The sequence below is a fragment of the Anas platyrhynchos genome, chromosome 1 (assembly GCF_047663525.1).
Source record: "Anas platyrhynchos isolate ZD024472 breed Pekin duck chromosome 1, IASCAAS_PekinDuck_T2T, whole genome shotgun sequence".
Lineage (NCBI taxonomy): Eukaryota > Metazoa > Chordata > Aves > Anseriformes > Anatidae > Anas > Anas platyrhynchos.
The window spans coordinates 198,306,285-198,329,060 of NC_092587.1; the positions used below are offsets into that span (position 1 = coordinate 198,306,285).

General features: G+C 41.1%; 1 protein-coding gene across 6 annotated transcripts in view; it reads left to right on the top strand.

Annotated features, from left to right (window-relative positions):
• Positions 1–22,776, top strand: part of NOX4 (NADPH oxidase 4) — a 121,415-nt gene that overhangs the window by 70,451 nt on the left and 28,188 nt on the right. For all 6 annotated transcript variants that reach the window (XM_027467239.3, XM_027467225.3, XM_027467234.3 and 3 more), the window contains one exon: positions 1,128–1,209. In XM_027467239.3, coding sequence (XP_027323040.3) covers positions 1,128–1,209 — 82 coding nt within the window. The remainder of the gene's footprint in view (positions 1–1,127; positions 1,210–22,776) is intronic.

The window sequence follows — 22,776 nt, forward strand, 5'->3', positions numbered from 1 at the left end:
TTTGAGATACCTAGGAATGCAGAGGAAGGAAGGACTATATTTGTTCTACAATTCAGTTCCCAGAATGAGAAACATACATGGAAGAGATGGCTAGTTTAGAGAAAGCCATGGTACAGCTACTACACACACCACAGACTACAAACAGTGGCTCAGCAAAGGAGTGAGGCTTAAAACCTGCAGCTAAAGCCTTCAAGCCTCAGTGACATGGTATTGCAGGAAAAGTAGGAGATGCAAAGGTGGGAAGGGTATCATCAGGGTCCAGGGTTTCTCCGTGCTGCTAGATGTCCGGTTAAATACAAGTTGCAGATGATGGAAGGAAGCAGAGCGCGTCCCATGCTATGGAGAGCTGAGGGGCAAGCTGAGGAGATTTGACCTGAATAGGAAATTCCCTTCTATCCATAAGTCTAGATATTGAGATAATTTTGACCAGGTTCCCATATTCCAGAAATTGAGAAATTGATTCTGATAGAAACTCCTACAGATCGCACTTACACATTGCATGTTGCACAAAACAGCTGCCCCTGAACCCACTGGTCAGAGAAGCTACGTTACAAAAAGCTTATCTATTACAGATGACCCTACAGTGCAGTTTTTGAAATTCATAGTTGTGAACAAAAAGTGATCCAGTCTTTCAGCCCTCCTTGGAAATATCCATGAATCAGTTACCTAAGGACTTATATTGTGATTTAATTTTAATTAATTAATTTATCTTCATTTAGACTACTGTGATTTTTGAGTGCCTGATGAATTTTTAGTTATTCCTCACTCTGTTTAGACTAAATTCTTCAAGACAGGGAAGGTTTTTTCCTGTCCCTGATACCCAGAAAACTTATACACAGGCCTCAGAAATTTATAAGCCATACTTTAATTCAATACTAGATTTTTAAAAAATGAAATTTTGAAATACTAGTAAAAGGGTTTACAAGAAAGAGTAATTTCTAGTTTTAGTTTTGTGTGTATGAATATATATAGATTTCTTTGTTGTAAATGTAGCTTGGCTCTTTGCTAACCAGTGCTGCACGAGAGAATTCACGGATACTACTGCTTGCTTACTGGTAGCATAAACATGTACTGCAGAGTCACAGCCTGGGTTTGTTTTTGTTTTGTTTTCTTCTTTGTCCTGACAGAAAGATTTCGGGATTTACTGCTTCTACATTCAAATCAAGACACAGAGATTCTGCCCATCTTTCAGCAGAGGCGCTATCCCAAGTAAGTAAGATTGCCTTCTTGGGAGAAATAAAATCTTTATCTATTTGCAGCAAAGGAATTTGTAGCTCTGTGCATGCTTTTGCTGTGAGGTCCTAAGGCAGAGCTGTCAAGGAACCACGCTTACGCTGAGCTCTGCAGTCTTTCAGCAGTGTCAGGAAGAAGCAGACATACTTTGCAAGCGTGCCCAGCTGTCGGGGGGAGGTGGTGGCAGAGTGCAGACATTTAGCTGCCTGGATCAGAGCCTGGTGGAGCTTTGTTTCACTTGACACTGTGTGTTGACATAGGCAGATGTTTTGTCAGGCTAATCCCCTCTCTTGTCTTGTGGGATTCCATCATTTATGGTGACAGATTCCCTTGGATTTTAACAGTCTCTTCTCTGAAAGCCTACGAACACTTAAAAACTTTTTTTTTTTTCCTGCCACTTTTAAGGATAAACATGCAAGTAAACCAAAAGAACGGTGTTGTGTGTTTAGGAGGTCTTAGATGGTGTAATCGTAATGAGTATCGTGGACTAAATTTATTCTTTTTCGAAATTCACATGCCTGAATGAAACAAGAGATGCTGCTTGTTGTTGTATTGGTTACAGAATCACAGAATTTCTAGGTTGGAAGAGACCTCAAGATCATCGAGTCCAACCTCTGACCTAACACTAACAGTCCCCACTAAACCATATCCCTAAGCTCTACATCTAAACGTCTTTTAAAGACTTCCAGGGATGGTTAAAAGAAACAGTGACTTTCAACTAAGTCTTGGAAAGAGGCAGGGAAGGGAAATGAAGAAGAGAGTCTCTTCGCAGTAACTTTGGCCAGACTGAGTGAAGGAAGGAAGATAGTATGGGAGGAAAAGAGGGAGTAAAAGAAATGTTTGGAGACAATTCAGCAACAACAATGAAAATCAGTGAAATTGTTTATTTTAATCATTATTGTTAACTGATTCCTGAAATGCATGAAAGGCCAGTGGAGTTATTTGTTAAATATAGCTCCTAAAATCCTATAACTTCTTTTTTCTTTTAAAAGCATGCAGCAAATAAAGGAGCTGAGTGCTGAAAGCCAGTTACCTCTTCACTGTAAATATTTGAGGATAAAAGCACTCAAGGGTGAATCCTGATTCTGAAGACGGTGAAACTCTTCCACTGACTTCAAGGGAGACAGGATTTTATCCCCCTGGTTTTAGTGCTTGCATTATCTATTGTCATTCTTTTTCTGGAATACCATTCAGGTCTAATATATGTCACTCTCAGAGATACCTTAAGTTGATAGACTGCTCTGCTTGTTTTGCTACGACTTCCATTTACTACCTTGGTCCCTCACCCTTTGGAGCATGAAACAGTTATTTTTCCACAGTTGTAAAATGCTTTGCTTGGCTTAGCTGTTTTCACGTATGGTATGGATGCTGTCAGACTGGTCTGAGAAACTGGTTTATTCTACTCATCTGTATAAATCATTCCTAAGGTGTCTGACTTTAAATTTTTGCATACAATTTATTGCTAGCATTGTTGGCTAGTATGGAGTATAGTAGTATTGTTAGATCTATGGGTGAATGAGTGTCTGTTGCCATCTGATCATGGGATGTTCCAGCTCCTTCAAGATCATACAACCAATATTGTGGTATGGAGCTGTTTGAAGTTATGGTGGCTTTGTGTCACAAAGTGATGCCTGTTTTCAGCCACATTATTTGGCCAGATTGTGATACCCTTAATAAAGAAAATCAGCCATACTTTGGCATCTAACTGAAAGAAAAGTTTGCATATAAGCAATATATAAGCAATAGATTTCTATTTATATTATCATTAATTGGTGCAGATTTGCTTGCTTGCTACAGAAATTCATCGTTTATTATAGTTTATTTACAGGCTGGTTGGAGACTATTGACGTGTCCTAATTTCCCCAGGGGTTCTCTTGTAAGCGAAATCTTTGTGTTCAGCAAGGTAGAAAAACTGTTCATCTTCATAATATATGTTGTCTTACTCCCATTTCATTTTTTTCCCTCTGTATGCTCATTTTCATTAAAAGGTCAGTCAACAGAAATCAAGATAATGAACAGACTGATGTCATAAATCAGTGTTCCTTCATTGGCTTCAGCTGAGCAATAGTCATTTGTACTACATAAGGAGCAAGGTCATTTTAATAAGGCCTTGTTGTGGGGCACAAGCTGGATCTTGTAATCCTTAAGGACTTCCTAAGAATATGGAAGGTTAAAAATAAAAGGGAAATTGTAATAATGACCTAACTGAATAGCTTAGCAGAGCTTGGTAGGTAGAAAGGGCAAAAGTTTGTACATATTTGGGAAATATATTCCTAAAGAAAGGACATGGGAAAGAAAGATAGATGTTCAGCATCTCTCAAGATATTCAGAGTTTTAGTAATAAAAGTTACAGGCAAAATGAGTAAACTGTAATCCATCAGTTTTTGAAAGAAGTAGAAACCTTGACTTTCTGGGCTGAATTATGTTCTTGTACATTTGCTATATTAAGACCTGATTGCCTTCCCATGGAACAGCAGGGTAGTTTAGGGTCCATGTTTGTTCTCAGAGAAAATGTCTATTCATTGGAATGGCTGGAAGTAGTTTCCTAGAATATGCATGCATATTGTTCTGGATATGCTGGGTAAATGTGTCAAAGAAATACTCTTTGCAATCCTTGTTGATGTGGGAAGAAATCCCAGATCTTTTGATGGTTTGTGTTTGCCTGAGATTATTTTGCTGGTCATGGCTTAACCAAAGAGCAAGTATGTGCTTTGATACATAGGGCAGGTTATGGAGAAGCCTGAGCTTACTAAGCTTCAAGCTTGTAAAGCCACTGGGCACATCACAGTGCTTCCGTGACTTATCAGTATATGTCTCAAGTAGCGTGTCATCATGAGCACCAGCCTATGGGCTTAGATGCAGCACTACACCAGTACATCTGTATAGCATCATAGTATCATTCAGGTTGGAAAAGACCTCCAAGATCACCTCGTCCAGCAGTCAGCCTGGCCAGCAGTATGCTTCCTCTCACTTTTTTTTATGAGCTTGCAGAGCAGAAGGAGCTCAGTATCGCCTTGTGCTTCATTCACATGACGATGGAACTGTGTAACTGTATTGGGGGGAATTCAAATTATTGGGGAAAGGATAGGAAAGTATGTTCTCCCATAAATGCCTACAGTAGCATTTCTTACTGTAACATCCTGCACTTCATGTAGTCACAGGTTATTGAGCTAGGGGGACCAGTCTAATCCAGGCAAGTCTTTTCCATACCTCAAGTGAATGTCAGAGGACAAAATCAGACATCACTTGACCCCTCGCCCACCTCATCAGGAAACTGCCCTATCCACAGAGAGAAATGTTGGAGGACAAAATTGATCTCCTAACTAAATTGAAACCATCACCACATCTGTGAGGATTCGCATTCCTGAAATTAAGAATAAACCTTCAGCTGTGGGCAGCCAAGCCAGCAGGGGCTCATGAATAGTACCCGCCTGAGAAGAGTCTCGGCCTTTGAACCAAATTGCAGACATGCTTGCAGCTTGTTCCTTTGTTCCCTCACCTCTATGAGCCTGAGGTGGATTACACTAACACAATCAGAGCTGTAAGCAAATTCAACTTGTTGCAATGAGTCTTCATTCCTGACCAGTTGCTTTGACACTGAGCATTAGGGCTCCTAAATCTCTTTAAAACATTTTAAAAGTTGGTATCAAGCTTATGCTTTTCTTGGTTGCCTGCTTAGGCCATGAGGTTCATACCATTTGTCATGTGAATTTACTCATAAAATGCCAGAACTGCTGAAGTGCTGACACATGCTGATGATCCTGCCAAAGACAACGTTGTTATGGTCATTAATAGGTCTGTAGGGTCCTGCATGTGGCAGTGAGTTTAGTGCCAGCAGTATGGGCCTAAATCGCTGACTGGAACCAGGGTGATTTCCTCTCTGAGCTCCAGGGGAGATCACATGGTGGCCTTGACCACTACCCTGCAGATGGGCCTGGTATGTCAAACTGGACAAAAAGAGACAGAATGGTAAGGGAAATGTTAAGTGTGAGAGTGAGGAATTAGTTTGGTAGGTTAAAAAAGCAGGAGAGAGGCCGACTCTACACGAAACTCTGCTTGTTGCCCAGAGAGGTTGTGGATGCCCCATCCCTGGAGGTGTTCAAGGCAAAGTTGGGTGAGGCTCTGGACAACCTGGGCCTGGGTCCTGGGCATCCCTGCCCATGGCAGGGGGCGTTTGAACTGGATGACCGTCAAGGTCCCTTCCAACCCAAACCACTCTGTGATTCTGTGACTGTGATTGTGAAGAATGGGCCAGAAACCCTGTTGGCGTTACAGCTCTAATGCAAATTTCTCAGTATGCAAGAAACTTGAGGGTGCAGCTGCACTTTATACTTTCAAGATACTACTGAAATCCTCAAGTATGTGTGTGTTTTTTTAGAGGGATTATTTGCCTTTTTTTTTTTTTTCCCTGAGAAATATTTGCAGTCTTCATTCTTATCTTCTGTGGGCTTGGTGGAAAAGTTCTCGGATGATTCACAGATTTTAAGAACAGACGGAACTGTTACATTCTAGCTAATTTGAGTTCCCTTCTTAACATAAACCATAGAGCATTACCCTATAATCCCTGCAGCAAGCTTCTGGTTCAACCAGAGCATAAATTTAGAAATACATCCAATCCTTAAATTGAGACATTAAAAACTGGAAAATGGAAATGGAAATGGAAAAAGGTTTGCAAATGGAAAATTTGCAAACCTTTAGATCTGCTTTTTTCAATTGTTAATTATTTGATATATGTATAGAATGAATTTCCTTAGCTTTAGTTTCCAATCTCTGTTATTTAATTCTATCATTTTCTGCTAAGTAAAGGAGTTCTATACCATCTGAAATGACACCTCCATTAAAATGGTTAGAGATCATTTAAAAACATATCTTTCTGTCAGACATATTAAATAGATAAAACTTTATTACAGGGCAGGATTTACTTAAAAGGTCTCTAATAACTTGTGTTCTCTTTTTAAACCTTGTAGATTCTCTCTCTCTCTCAACATGGAGAGGAATTAAGAAAGTATTTTGGTAACTATTTCCTTAATGTTTGTATACAGAAATAGCAGCACTTCTTTGTAGTCAGAGAGACTATATAAGTTTCATATTATCTTATTATTTATATTTAAATGGAATGACAAGGTGTTGAACTTTGGAGAAAAAAATGAACTTAGAATGTAGCAGGTGTAATAGAATCTTCCAAATACATTTGCTTTCCATCTTTCATAAGCTTCCAAACCTTTCTTTGGCATCTAGTCTTGGTAAATTAAAATAGACTTTGTGTGTGTGTAGCAAAGTGCTGGTCATTTTCATGTCACAAAGCCCAGAAAATCCAGGATCCTTGTTTCTATATATATGTCTGCTTAAATATATATTTTGAAGGTCATCTTTGAAAAGCTGCTGAAATTTTTAGCTCAAACAGAGCCAAATCATGTTATTCAATTCTCGTCATGGAGTAGTCTAGACAAATAGGCGGCAGAAAGTTAGTGCCCTTAACTGTTGTGCCATCTGGTCCCCAATTGCTACTCATTTTAATGATAATGGATCTATGATGGATCCATGCCAATTTACTACAGCTTGAGAGCCAAGCCAAGAAGCTTATGATATTTCATAAATAATAGCCCAGGAATAAATCTTGTATCTTATTTGTAACTGTCTTAAGAGTGTTTTAGAGAGAAAATTAATTTGTGTCTAACCAGAAAAAGCAGTGGGTTCTGGCATGCAGCTCCTGGAAGCTACGATGCACAAATGTATCACATCCATGGAGATTCCCTCTGTAGCCCAGATTTAAGCATGCACAGGAGTAGCTAGCAGGATCATGGCACAGAAACCCAGTTCAGTTCACATTAGAAGCAAAGGCAAAGTCTTCCTTGACATTCAGCAAGGGGAAGAATCATGACCTATGCATTTGTCACTTGGTCTTCATTGTAAAGGCAAAGAGGCTTATAATTTTAAAAAGAGGGGAAGAACTTTAATGGAGTCTTTTTCTATAAAAGTCTTTCTTTGAAGCACTTTACAAAAGATGTTCTCTATTGTTACAGAAGGGAAACTGAGGCGAGGCAACAACTGATGTGTGTTACCAGTGTCACCCAGGACCAGCTCTCCTGGGGATGAGGACAGAAATAGAAATCAGGTCATCTACAGTCCTTTCAGTTTTGTGCAATTGGTTCTTTCATCTAAAATAACATCCATCCTGTTTTCCACTGCAAAAACACGTGGCCTGCCCACATTCCTGAAATCAAATGGGAAGGTGCCAAGCGAAGGAGCCATTTGCCCACACAAGCACTTCAGTGCTTTGTGTACTGTTGTACATTAAGCATGAAAATTACTGTTTTTTAAGTGCTCCAAGATTTATTTAAAAATGAAGCTATCTCGCCAGCAGCACTGAGTCCTCAGAAAAGGTGATTCTTGGGTAACTCAGAGCATTTTGATTACTAGCTAAAAAAGAGATTCTTGATTAAGTAATTTGCAGTGTCATTTAAAAGAAACTCAAGTTGTTTATAGAGAGAAATGTTTTGGGATGATTTTAATGCTTTGTGTTTTTTCTTTCCTTTATCTTTTTTTTTTTTTTTTTTTTAATATTACTTGCAATGGTGCAGTGGTAAGTTATCCTGTAGAGTTTGCAATCTAGTGCTGGGTTGAGCTGCATGACAATAAAGCATTCAGTATAGGAAAAGGGCATTTTCCTGTCATTTGGAATTTTTACCAAATGGCAAGAACAACAATGGCAGTAGAGTAAAGGCTGGTAGCTTTTTATAAAAACAACAATCATGTGATAGGGCTAATCATGTCAATAAAAACACAAGTATTGGCTCTGGATTTTGGTTAAACCATAAATAAGATAGAAGGAAAGAGTACAGTAATTCATTCTGTACACTGCATTTTTGGGCTCTGATCCTACAAAGACTTGTGTGGATATATCCACATAATATCAAGCAAGGCCAACTCAGTATCTTGAAATATTTAAAATGTCACATTAAACTCAAATGTGGGTCATAAATTCCTTGAGACAGAGGCTGTATTTGTTTATAGCACCAGTACAATGCCCCAGTAACTTCTAGTGCAAAATAAAGAAACTTTTGTTCTGTTTCCAAAGGCCTTGAGTTCAAGTACTGGCAATGTGGATTGAACGGGTCCCCTTAAAGTCAAGGGGGATTTTGCTGCTAACTTAAGCAGAGCCTAGACTTCACCTGAAATTGAAGAAACAAGTACAAATATTTCAGATGTAGAGGGATGTGGGCAAAACCCCATGTCTTCTGGGGGTTTTCTGCAGGAACATACATGCAAAATTGAAGCTCTGTGTGCATATATATTCTCTTTTAAGCACCAAGCAATCTACAATTCAAGTTCAACTTAGCTCTGTTTATCATAGCATAGCTGTGGCTCATTAGCAGTCATGAACTGTTTTATGCAAAACACTGCAATGCTCCCAGTTGAGAAGGGGAAAGGGCTGGCTGAAAATAAAAGATTCCTAAACCTTTCAAAATATTTATGAGGTGAAATCATTACTTTGTTCAAAGTGAATGGTATAAGACAGAACATTGCAGCTGGTTTTCATTTTGCTATTTGGGAGCATGAGCACGGTTCTTGATAAAGCCTGTTGATTTAATTAATATATACCTGCCTACTACTGAGCAGCAATGTGAGACTGTGGGGAATTATCTGTCACCAGATGTCTCAAAGGATGTTTTTTTTAAAACAGCTTGAACAGAAGTTATAGTAATTTGATGCAGAAATTATTAGTGATGTTCTTTGATTCATTATGCAAGAGAGAGTTACAATGATCCCTTCTGGCCTTATATCTAGTTTTATCATAGTTTTAAAAATAATGGATTATAATAGTTGAAAAAATAGTTTTGCAATTACCATAGTTACAGAAATCCAAGCACCAGGCTCTTCAGAGCGAAAATAAAGTGCTAACAAATCATGGTTGTTGACAACAGTGACTTCCTCCTTAAGTCTATGAACAAAAGAGAACTGCTTCATTCATTCAAACCTATACACCTACCTGCACATTAGCAATTTAATTTTTGGCCCTGGGCTTTCATTGGGGGACCCCTGAAACTGTTTTTTGTCACAGAACCTGTCAATGGACCCAGCATCTTTTGTTGGTGTTTTGTTAGTAAGTCCTGCTGAAAAAAAGAAAAGAAAGATGTGAATTGCAGTTATAACAAAGGAGACAATGGACAATATTGTGCTCCTAAACATGTGGAAGAAATTGGGAGGGGAAAAGGAGTTGCCTAGCATGTCTTCCTTTATATTTCATATAAGACATAAACAAAAACTATATTTCTTGGTCTCTGAGGAGGGCAGAAATCTAGCAACACTCATTGCTGTTCTGGCTCTTGCCCAAACAAGGTTTGAAGAAGCAGGAAAGCTGTTAGATCAGCATCTCAACTGTACTTCCTCAAGACATTAATACCTCAGAAAGCAGCATACACTAGGGCTGCCCCTGGGGTAGCACAGCAAGTATAAGCTCTGTCTAGGAGGAGAGAGGAGCACAAACTGTCAAGCCAAAGGAGGCAATTAAGCTGGTCTAGTTTTGCATAAAGTGGGCAACCATGGTCTCTTCTTTTTAGGTTAGAAATGAGGAGATGTTTCTTCTCAGAAAGAGCAGTCAGGCATTGGAACAGGTTGCCCAGGGAAGTGGTGGAATAACCATCCCTGGGGGTGGTCAAGGAAAGGTTAGACATGGTGCATGGGGATGGTTGGACCAGATGATCTTGAAGGTCTCTTCCAACCTTAATGATTCTATGATTCTTATCAGGACATGAGCCTAGATTTCAGTTCTAGCAACCTCTTGTCAGGCAGCACTGATAGAGTGGCTCAGTTCCGAGTGCCAGGCTCTTTTATGTATGAGACACACTTCACGTTTCTTTTTCAGTCAGTAAGTCAGGCTTTAAGCTCTTGGTATTAATCAAGATCAGAGAGAGGCCCATGTTGATCTCACAGCCATCCGGCCATCCCTTATCTCGTCTGAGATATGTGTCAGATAACCCGACCGAAAAGCCCGGGACAAACAGACACAACGACCAGCGTTCTGTGCCGTAAGCCAATTTATTGCTGCTTGACAGTATCTTATATAGTGTCAAAGCGTCCCACCCAGGAACCCAGGACCCCACCCACTGTGCTAGCAGGCACCTCAGACCCTTCCCTTCGTGCACGCAGGCACAACCCAGAATAATCCCACATCACCCCCCTCTTTATGCAGTAACGCACTCCCTTTAACCCGTTACGCTAAGTGTGATTTAATCATAACTACTTAGGAACGAGTATCCGTCCCAGGAACAAGTGGTGACAATGGGAACTCCTCATGATTTTTGGTGAGAATGGTCAGCATGCTGTGATTCATTACACTGCTTCTAGCTATTTTTGCTTTAATACATGCATATACTAACCCTGTCACAATGAATACTATTACTAGTAGCAATATTGTTTGCAAAAGCAATTTAAGCCATCCTTCTAGGTGAAGGCCTAGCCCCTCGAGAGTTGCCCCCAGCCAATTCTGTTCTGTGTCACGCTGCTCTTCTTTTATTTTGTCTTCCGCGCAATTGCGTCCCCGGCAGAACGGCTTCTTTTCCGTCCTCCGTCGCATGCGTGGTGCCGTCTGATGACAAGTGTGTTTCATGTGTCAGATTGATACCTGTACGCACCTTCGTTCGAGCCCACTCTATAGTGAGGGCAAGGAGTTCATCCCATTGTGGAAACGCAACGCGGGGCACAGACACATAGCCAAAAAGCAGTAGGCACTGCAGCTGGCCCTGATGTAGAATAATAATAGCTCCCTGTACCAAAAGTTTTCTGGCCGGACACTGGACGGCAGACTTGTCCACCCCTGCTCGATGGGGGTTGGGACCCACACTTCCAGCCGAGACGGCGGGTCCCTTTTCGTCCTGGCGTTTGCGTCTCCCGACTGCCCCCCCCTTTTTTCCTCGTTCACTTCCCCTTTGCATTGTGAGCACTCCCAAGCGCGGTGGCCAGACCGCCCACACATCCAGCAACGAACACGGCTGTCTTCGACCACAGGTTCCCTTTTCTTGGGACATTCACGAGCTACGTGGCCACGCTGACCACAGCGAAAACAACCACCAGGATGCATCTGGAGGGCAAATGCCTGGAAGGCAGACGTGACTCCCGCCATCTACTCACTGAGGGCAGCAGCAAGAGCTTGCATTTCCTGAGCCTTGCCAAACGCACAGCCACGAGCGATCAGCTCGCCCGCGCTTGCTGAAGCCAGAAGCGCTGCAAGAGCGGCCTTGAATTCAGGCAGAGCTCCTGTTCTTAGGCATTCCCTCAAAATAACATCTTGTGCTTCCGGTGGTAAATTACTGCTTGCCACAGCTGTCTGCAACCTGTCTGCAAAGCGCCCAAAATGTTCCTCAGGTTTTTGCCGAATATGGAGATAACTGGGAGTTGGGCTGACTACAGAATGCATCCGCTCTAATGCTCTGCGGCCCAAATCGGCGGCGGCAATCAGCACAGCTTGCGGCAGCAATAATTGTTCCTGCGGAGTATTCCACCGCCCTCATCCCAGCAACACTTCCCCAGGCATGCCATGTAAAAGATCCTGGGGGTTTGCCCATGCACGTTCCATTAAGACTTTGCCTTCGTCTTCCAGCAAAGACAAACACGGGTACCTGCACTGCCGTCAGGCAGGCTCGGGCAACCTGCTGCCAGTCAAACATCAGGGGCCCTTGCAAAGCCACCGCATCCAACAAAACCTGTGTCTGTGGGCTAGAGAATCCACCCTCCTGTACAGCCTTTTTTAACTGTAGCAGCATCTTGTAGTCTACCGGCTGCCACTGATGTCCCTGAGACCCTGCGAAAACAGGATAGCACCCTATCCGCACAGGACTAGGTGTTATTTCACAACCCGAGAGAAGACATTCTCGTGCACTAATAGTCCATTTTTCTCTTGCCTTCTGCACCTCCTCGTGGATGTGCATCAGCTGCCACGAGGCAACCCGTCTAGGATCCCGAGACTCCTCATCTGTTGAACTCTCACTATCCACTCGTTCTCTCTCTCGGGGCACAGCATCCGATGGAACGGGAACGCGACACACGGACGATGGTAGGGGCTTCTCCGAAAAAGACTCCACCCGCGCTTCCCCCCCCTCCCGCTCTCCAGGGTCAAACGCGGGGGGGACTGCATACAGTGGCGGCCAGAGGGAGCCCGAAAACGCCGGCACTTGCCCAGATGCCACCCCTGCCCCTTCTGGACCCCCGGCAGGGAATAGGATAAGGGACCCCCCAAAAGGACCCGTCCGATGAAGTATGTACTGCACTCCCTTCCGCTGGGGGAGCACTAGGCATTGCTATTTTTTCATGATCCAACCGAACTTGCAGGGGGGCCACAAGGGGGTTCCCACCTTCTTCTTTCTCCTGCTCCTCATTATTTTCATCTCCCGATCGAGCCTCCTCCTTCACCTGCCCTGACCCCTCCTTTAGATTGTTTTTTACTGGCAGCTCCATAGGAGCCCGCTTATCCTCACTGTCCCCATCGGACAAAAGCACGAGGTGCACAGCAGCCCACAGGCATGTCACATTGGCTACCTTTTCCAAAACCGCTCGCATCGACCCATATGTCGGTAATAAAGTCAGCGCCTCTTTGTTCCCGATGCAGGCGCTATTAAATAAATCCCGTCCCACCGTTTCTAAAACAGTCTGTCTCAAGCAATGGACAGGAGACCCTGCCAGATTCCGGCGTGTCGCCCAGAACAAGAGGGACCGTATGTCCTTCTTTCGTAGTGTTATCCCTACTTCCTTGGCCAAGGATTTTAAAGTACTCACCACCTCATCGACTCCAGGCCCCATGACCACCCGCGTACCTAGCATGTACGCACCATGCCTAACTCGCGCCGCGCCTAACTTGTGCCAACCAGTTTCACGTTGAGATTCGAATCACGTCGAGGTCACCATATGTCGGATAACCCAACCAAAAAGCCCGGGACACAACGACCAGCGTTCTGTGCCGTAAGCCAATTTATTGCTGCGTGACAGTATCTTATATAGTGTCAAAGCGTCCCACCCAAGAACCCAGGACCCCTCCCACTGTGCTCGCAGGCACCCCAGACCCTTCCCTTCGTGCACGCAGGCACAACCCAGAATAATCCCACAATATGAATAGGAGCTCTGGGCTGTGGGATGCCAACTGGACCACCCTAGATTGAATATCTCCAAGTAGACTTATAGGCTTCATGGAGGAACATGTCTCAGCACCTAGGCTAGAACTTTGCTCAGAAGTAGCTTTCAAGTCTTAAAAACTGGCAGTAGTAGAGAATCCATCTTGTCCAATAGTGTTATTGCAGTAGTCAGTTATCCTCAATCATGGGGACAGGCGTTGGCTCCTGGGAGATGGTGACCTGTAGGCCTGTCTTGCCCCAAGGAAAATCCTTCTACATCCACAGTTTGTAAGACCCACAAGTCATTTAGCACAGCCAGACAGTCAGCAGCTGGAAAACGTTGTTAGCAGCTGCAGAGCAGGAATGGCCTGTGATATTAGCTGCCAAATCCGTTCTGAGTGTTGCCTAATCAGCTAGCTGAGGCTGCTCACGAGCAGAATTGGAGACAAAAGTAGATAAATCTTAACACAAAGGATGCTTGAATAGAAGATTTGTACAGAGTTATTGCATGGGGAGGATAAATTGGGTGATATTCAGAATTTCTGGTGGTTGTTTTTAATGGAAAAATTTTGTGGGTTATAGATTTGAGAGAAAATTACTAGTGTAAGTATCTGCACTCGAAGTGAGACATTACATGTACAGGGTGAGGTGCCTAGCAGTGCTTTTCCCTCAGTATCATGAATGTAATGACATTTTTGCTCCCCTCAAAGCAATAGCAGAAGCTGTGTTATAGTCACTGACTGGAAAGAAGAGATACTAAAATCATTTGCTTTAGAGCCTAATGGCTTTCATGTAGCACTTTCTTTATGACTTAATTATCCATTGCTGTCAAGGTGTCTGTAGTACAAGGTTTAAATTAAGTTTGTGCATGGTAAAAACTCATTTAGAACCAAACTCTGCAAGGAGCTTTCTTCGCTCCTCTGGGATCTTGTAGCTGGCAAAATTGCTGCATGCTCCAAAAAACAAAACAAAACAAAACAAAAAAACAGCAAAACAGCAACAACAAAGAAAACACAATACGAGTAAGGTCAGTGCTCCTACCCCAACTCCAGTTTATCAGTTTGAGACTGTAAGCTGTCCTACAACCTGTACAGCGTAAGTGTTCCTTCTATGTGTCCTCTTTGGTTCAGAAAATACTCAAGTTTCTAAAGCCAACTATCTCAGCACTCACAAGACTGGGCTCTTGCTTACCTCTGCATGGTGCCTCATGATGTTACCTAATGATATTATAGCTTTGTATTTCCCTTCACTGTTACTATATCTTTAAGGCATGAGAAACCTTTAAAATGTATTAATGTTGGTGGTTTCTAAGATTGGAATGTTTAAGATATAATTACTTCCTCTTTTAGATAAATCACCATAAAATATTGAATCTCTTAACCGTACCGCTATCCCATTTCTAAACCAGTTCTGAAATCCTTTAAATATGGTATATTGTTCTTTTTGCCTGGATAACTGAATCTTCCTGAATGGTATTTGAAATGAGTCCATCTATTTCTAGGGTTTTCTGCAAAATAAGTATTTGCATCCCTACAAAAACCTCGAAAGATTTTGAAAGCTATTAGTAGTTTATTTTTTGTACCATAGTATGCCATTTTAACTGGGATGAGGCACATTGTACATGGAATTAACTTGTGAAAGCATCATAAACCTTGAATTCTGGGCATTTGGGCATGGTGAAGATGAAACTGTCTTTGCCTTTGCAAAGTTTTCAAAAGAAACAGTAGTAGGATTTCAGTTCATCACTGCATCAGCAAGTGTGTTGGAGAAAGACCCCTCACTTTGCTCAAATCTAGGAAACTGGCATTTCATTCAAGCTGGTATAACATAAAATCTGGGATATTTGTGAACTGAACTCAAGCTTTCCATAAAATTTGAGTATAATCTGCAAGATAGACTACAAAGTACCAAAATCCATTAGGTAAGGTGTTTCAGTAGGAAATTGAGTGGCTGTGCCAGCATTTCTGAGTGGAAAGGGCTGGCACTGCAGTCCTGAAGGATCTCAGCAGATCTGTAGTGTAAAAGTCACTGGTTACATATTTCGGTTATGTTCAAGTGAAATGCTATGCAGCTTTCCCTTCAGAAACAGCAAACTTTCTCTGAAGGACAATCACTACATGCCAGCTTCTCTGTCAGCCCTGTTTTGTTTCAAGGAGAAGACATGAAATTGTGCATCAGCTCACATAAGTCAAACCTGCTGGTGAACCTAAGAAAAAGAAAAAAAGCTATGTAATTAGAGTTGATGTCTGAACGGCTTGGAAGGGAGCAGACTGATGCTGAATATTGTGGATATTGAGTCTGAGTGAGAGGAGGGTAGGAGGGGAGGGAAAGACAGATGCAGCTTTCTGTTTTGCACACAGTCCGCACGTTACATGGAGAAAGATACCTTAATTCAAATGAACAGGTTTACCTTGTGGGATCAGCAGAGCAGAATTTAATGAGCTTGTTCAGCTTTACAACACTCTAATTGTAATGAGAGCCTCTGGGCGCTTCGGTGACAGGCAAGTGATGCTGGTATTGACTGACAACTTGAGCTCCTTCTGTCCTCTGCTGGAGAGGAGGGTTTAAGGAATGTCTGGCTAATTTATTTGCTGATCGCTGTGTTCCCAGGAGAAAACAGGCTGAGTTTGGTGTCTTCAAAGCTTCTTTGGCCCATGGTGCCATTAGCATGCACTTGAGCATCTCATTCCAAGCTGTAACTGCAGCAGAAGGGCTGTCCCCTGGGGCTCAGTCCCTGCTTCCCTCTTTCAGAGTCAGCAGAAGCAGCACTCCTGAGGTGGGGAAAACTAGCTTTTACTGCCCCATCCACAGCAGCATTTTGCTGCCCGAATGCTTTTTTTTTTTTTTTTTTTTAACTCTGCATTTTGCATTCATATTAGTAGATGAAAGGATCTAGCTTTGCAGAGGTATTGGTGATGAACTTTTCTTTATCTTGGTGCAGAATTGCACTATAGTTAAGGAATCCACGCTAACACATCTGTGCAAATGGTGTTTATAAAAAATTGGGCTGGCTTTCTGAAGTCATTTGATAGCAAAATAGAGCAGGTTGGCTGCAAGCAACTCTAAAGAGCATCACTGGAGTTTAAGAAATCAGTTTATCTCTTTGTTGCCTATGCCAGCTGTACCTGGTCAGATGAACCCCCCTCACTGTATTAACTTAGTCTGTTGTTAATTATTTGACCCTGCCCTGAAATTCTGGCACCAGTGAATAACATCTGGACCACATAGAAATATTATGGCAATTAAGAGACAATTAAATTTGACTTGCTTCCCTCTGTCCATTCATCCATCTTATGATGTCCAAGGAGAAGACTCATGCTTGAAATACTTGATGTGTGTCTAAATATTAGAAGTGTGTCTTGTCTTTGCTGAGGCTAGGATCTGTTTTTCTCTGCCCTGAAGTTTCCTTAGAGGATGAAAACTCAAGGGACATTGCACTATAAAACATAGAGAAAAAAAAAAAAAAACAAAAAAACATCAAAAGTGTTCTTAAACTATGGTTTCATTATCGTTAGGTCATCGGTGGTAAAAACAAACAAACAAAAACAACAGAACAACAAAAAAAAAAACACTGTTCAGTCAAGTAAGTATTTGAACACTGCCAACTAAGGTTAACCAAACTGATGAAATAGAATTAACAAAGAAATGACAGGGCTGGTGCCTTTATCTACAGTCATCTTTACCCTCTCTTGTTTGGCTAGGCAAGAGTTCTCCAATGATTGGAAGCTATCACTTAGCCTTATTTAAAATGTATATGAGAGGTCTGCAGATAAAAGCCATCAGTTACATGATAAAATAGAACAATGAATCTCTAGAAACACTCTACTTGTCCTTCCTTCCCTTTTGTGTATTCTGTATGTACTGCCATCTGTATATTGACTGGGTTTATGACCACCATTATAAATGTATCCATAGGCCCGACAGCCTTTTAATGAAGTGATGGTCACTTTGCTGTGTTTGAGAAATCTAATTATTCCTCTGTGACAGGTAGATGCTGTCACACAATACCAAACTGACATGCCCAACTTCTGAGGAAGGCACGGCAGAGAGCAGGTTTGATCTGAGGTCTTTCAGTCCCAGCACATCACCTGAGCTGCTGTATTCATCCGTCCTGTTTTTACTTTACAGTTTGTTAAATGTACAGTTGAAGGAACCCTGCAGCAGAAAGAAAGTAAATGGTATGTGGAACACCTAAAACTCTGCAGCTGATGGATATAGAATGAGATCTTGGAAAAATGAGGTTTGGTAGATGCACAGAACCCACAGCATTGGTATTTCATCCATTGTGTACTGCCCATGTCCTTCTGTAGTTACTTACAAATATAAGTACCATAGCAGCATGAGTAGTAAAAAGTAGATAGTATAGACTATATAGTCTTTATTTGTTTGATAATATCTCTTTCAGCCCTGCTGAACTAAATCCCAGTGTCATAGAATTCCATGTCATTTTTGCACTTCTTTGTCCTGTAATCAGACTTTTTTTTTTTTTTTTTTTTTTAAGAGAGAATTATTTAGCAAAGTATTGTCTAAACAAGAATTCTGCACAGTATATTTAAATGAAAAATGAAAAAATGAAAAAGTCAGCTGCTGGCAGGTGGCAACCAGTGAAGAATTCTCGCACAGACAGTTTTAAATGGAGTGAGGTATCAGATATTCAGCAATTCATCTTGGGACCTGTTGTTTTCAATATATTAAGTAATGAATGACAAGGAGGGAAATGTAAACATAAAGTTAATTAAATCCTCCAATGATATTGAGCCAGGGAGGATAGTATATTTCAGAGCAGATGAATTGAAGTTTCTAGATGATTTGGGAAATTTCAGGGTGAAAGAAGAGTAAGATAAGTCGAAATAGGCAGAAATTTCAGACAGTTCACCAAGAGACAATTTATCATAATTGAAGCAGAAACAGTGACTTGGGGGAAAAAAATGTTAGAATCGTATTTAGCACTTTGTAGCAGCCTTTTGTCTGCATGTATCAGAGTATTTAACCTATTAAATTAAGCTTTTGAAGTGGGAATTTGAGCAAGTGTTACTACCTTGGTACAGCAGAAGGAAGAGCATGGCTGAGGAATTGAATGGAGTTCTGGAAAGGAGGGTGGATCAGGGAGATGGGACTAAAACGCAGGAGGACTTCTCTTCCTCTCAGACTGATCAAAACTGTCATTTGAGGTCAGGCCTGGGGCACTGTCTTGTGATCTGCATTTCACAATGACAGAGAACATGACAGGGATCGGCGCAGCCAGCATGGAGCTGCAGGACACTGATTTTATGCAAGAAGTCTCACAAGTCAGATTTCCCGTGTGCCCCTAGAGTGACAAGACCAGGCACACACACACTGTAGTTTCTGTGTGCATTCATGGAGCGACTTCACAGTGCCTTATCAGTAGGAACTGGTATCAGGCCTACAGAAAAAGCCCCAGGGTGCCTTCGTCTTGGACCCTGAATCTGTGCCAGATGTGTTCTGCAGTGACATCCAGCCTCTGTTCTCCTCGCTGCCTTCTAGCTACTGTGCCCTATAGCAATGCTTCGCACCCAGTGGGTTGCAACCCTCAGGATATTTGTGAAAAGTAAAGGTGGGAAAGGTTATGAGAAGAATTTCATTATTTGAAGTGCCTGGTGTGAACTTAAACACTTGCTCCCTCTCCATCTCTTGCAAAGTCTTTTGCTTGTCTGTCTTGTTCGGGGTCACCTATTCTCTTTCAGCTTCTTAAAACTCACAGAAATGCTAAAAATAAGATTCTCTCTGTTATCGTGGATATTCTTACAGTACACAGAAAGAGAAGAGCATGAAGGAATTTTAAAATTGAAGGGATTAAAAGCTCTTTGTTTTGAATAACCTAAGAGACCAGAGGGCTGTACAGAGTTATCTTTGTATGTCTAGAAAGGTAATAATAATGACACTACCACCTATGAATAATGATGCTATTATATAGAGTCTTGGCAGGACTGAAATTGGAACACTGCAGACAATAATGGGCCATTCACTTTAAATACAAAACTCGAAATAAGAAGTTGGAGCATATTCAGAGGAAAACAAAGAAGAGGTCAAGATGTTCAGGGCTGGCTTGAGCTCATCTATGATGTAATGCAGTATATTCTCCGGTAGCTTGATAAGCTTCTGCTTGTGAGTTTGTATGGACAATCATCTTTAGGCTTATATTGACTTCAGAAATTCTTTCTCCAAACTGAGTGATCTCATCCTTAATCTGACATTTTACTGCAACTGTGTGTGGTTCCCTCTAGCTTTCAGCAGGTGTTCTTTCTTTCCGTTTTTGCTTTGCAAGTTTTCTCTAGCCCTGTCCAGATAAGAGGCTGCCCATCTAAGGAAATGAGCTTCTCTGACCATCAGTGAACATCTGGAAGCCATTTGGAGTTGCCTTTCCATTATCTTGCAGACCTCAGTTCTCAACCGTGAGGGCAATATTTGGAGATTTTCTTTGTGGGCTTCCTGACAGCTAAGTTCAAGCAGAGATGTTTTACAGACCCCCAAGCCAGTGCTTATTTGCTTCATGTAGCTGCACTGAAGGAAACCTACCCCTATAGACACATTAACAGTCCTGTATAGGATGTGAGTCTCATGGAGAGCATTGTTCCTTAAAAGAATGTGGTTATGAGAAACATGTCCTTGCAAAGAGAGTTTTCCAGAGAAAATATGGGCTTGTGTCTGGACTAAATTACTTTGCTTATACAATGTACACCCAAAGGCAGAAAAGAGTCAACACTGGGACATGGTAATTTTTTCATGTGGATCTGTCACACTCTATATAGTGTATTTCTGCTCAGGTTTACTCTGTATTGAGGATCCAATTTTATTCCAGGATTGACTATTTCATTTAAATTGCAGGATTTGTTGTGTGATTTATCCTTTTTCTTCTTTTCTTCCTTTCTTTCTTTATGCTTATTCCCTCTTTTAATTCTTCATTTCTACTTAATGTAGTCCAGAGCCAGAACAAGCTGCGTTTGGAATGGACTGTGGTGTTCCTGGTCTTTGTCTTCAGATAGATTTGCTACCAACTGTATCTTCTGGCACACCAGTCAGCTTCTTCTCTCCTCCCTTTTTGTTTCTCAAGCTACCTAGCCAGGCTTTTAATTTCTTCACTTGTCATCCTTAAGATTTGTCAGCAGGTACCAACTTTTCTTTCCCCAACCCCTAAGATGTATTAGAGCTTTTTTGGGAAAGCCTACTTGCAGTGTGGATGTCTTGTTAGTGTTCTGCAGTTTCCCCCAGCCTACTACCAAAAAATGTATTTTGACCTTTGATACAGTATGCTCCTATCTTATGTATCTGTAAGTAAGCTCAAAGCAGCTTCCATGGGGGGCTACTATGTCTTATGTATATACTCCCATGTAAATATTTCAGACTTTTCCTCTCCTTTTTTTTTTTTTTTCTCTTTTGTAACTTAATTTGAAAATATCTGAACAATGGCTAAGGGAACTATGCTAGACCTCTAGCACTGGTTAAAAGCTTCAAAAAAGCATATGTAATAATTAGAGGTGTGAAAAACTTGAATCAGCACCTGACGCTGGCAATCCACCTTCTTCAGTTGCTTTAGGTATTCCACAGTACCCTTGAGACACTGAGGTTGCAGGCATTTCCACTGACACAGGGAAAGGGGAAATCCCATCTTAGCAAGTATAATTTACTAAGGGAGGAAAAGGGCTCAGTGCTAACATCAGCACTCCCTGTGAGAAGGACCCATGCTGTCTGCTAGATGGCAATGCTGTAATGGCCACCAATGGCTCCAATACAGGCAAGAAAAAGCTCCAACTATTCAGACACAAAAGAGCGAATATGGAATTTGACTACTTCAAAACAAAGATACCATGAGATGGGCAGATAACTCCTGTGGTGGCATTGAATGAGTTGGGGTGAAACCTGGCCACCAACATGTTCAACCTAGTTGTTGCTGCTGGTCTGAAGCAGTATCTTATCACCCAATGATAAACTAAATTTTCAAAAGGCAAGTTAAAAATAGGCGGTACAGACGTTACAAATACTCTTCTTTTTGTTTTACTTCATTAGCTGAGGCAGAATCGGTAGGAGACAAGTTTACAGAGGCAAGGCACCTCATAAAAGTTACCGTAATTGTTAACGAAGTAAGTAGAAAATTGGATTTCTTCTTATAATAAAATTAAATCAAGTGTGATCTTTAATCAAAGGAATACATTTTGGAAACATTTTATAAAAATGACAGTAAAAAGGCTGCCATGGAGAAGAATTAATGTAACATTAATTAAGAATATTGAACCAAGAATTTGGTACAGAAAGTACATGTACTTCTTTGAGAGAACAAAGTTGTCTGAATACATAATTATACTTGATTGTAGTTCTTATAATGGTTTTACATACCTTTTTAATGAAGTAAGTGAATGGTCTAAACTGATGCTTCTCTCCTGTGATAGTCAGCAATGAGAAATACAGCCTGTCCATAAATATTTTTGGGAAATATTTAGACAATTTTGTTCAGTTCTGAGGAAAAATAACTTGGTCTGAGAGAAGGCAATATTAAATTGCAGAGTCGTAAAGTGCTATAGAAGTTCTGAAGAAGGAAGAGCCATACTTGCAAGGGTGTCCATCAGTAGTGTCTGTTTTCTGTTGTCTTCAGTGGAAGTGCCATCTCACTTCTTCAGTCATCCCTGGGCTTTTGAGGATATAATAAGCTGAAGAACAGATGATTTCATTTTGTTTTACCTAACCAAGGAGAAATCAATGATACTGAGATATTTAAATCCAATGGCTTAACTAGAACTTAAATAAAATAATGATAAATTGCCATGTTGCTATGAGAAGAAAATCTGGTGATAAATGATTCAGTATTTTTTTAAGCCATCTACTTTGTTACAATTGGTTGTTGCACCAACAGATAAAGGAAGCAACTGCTATGGAAGAGAGAAGGAAATTTCTAGAAGCTCTAGTACATACTTTAAAAATATTGTTTGAAGTTGAAAAGAAAAAAAAAAGTGTGCGATCGTAAATTAAGCTCAAGATGTTTAAAAAAAGATGATGCCTAATGAAATCTGAATTAGAATGATAACACTTTGCAATCTCGTGCAAAATAGTATATAAAATTAATTGGACCCACTGGGTTTTACAAGCTTACTTGTCCAAGGGAGTGCTGTTTTCTGTAATGAAAACGTCGTCCTTCACAATGTCAGAAGAACACGTGGGAACCTCTGATCTCACATGCCAGATGTCACATTTTGTTACACTTACAAGTCCTGATAAGCCATAATAGTTTTGGAAATCCATCCAAACCAAAGATGTCATACTTTGTTCAAGTGTTGGTTCTTAAGCTGTAAAAGGATGTTGGTAATAAAATGCTTTCAACAATCACAAGCATTCGGGAAAAATAATGTCAGAGTATATGCTTATTATTTGAAGTTTAAATATTGACATGACTTCAAAAGATGAAGCAGCTGTCCGGATTTTTGATGCA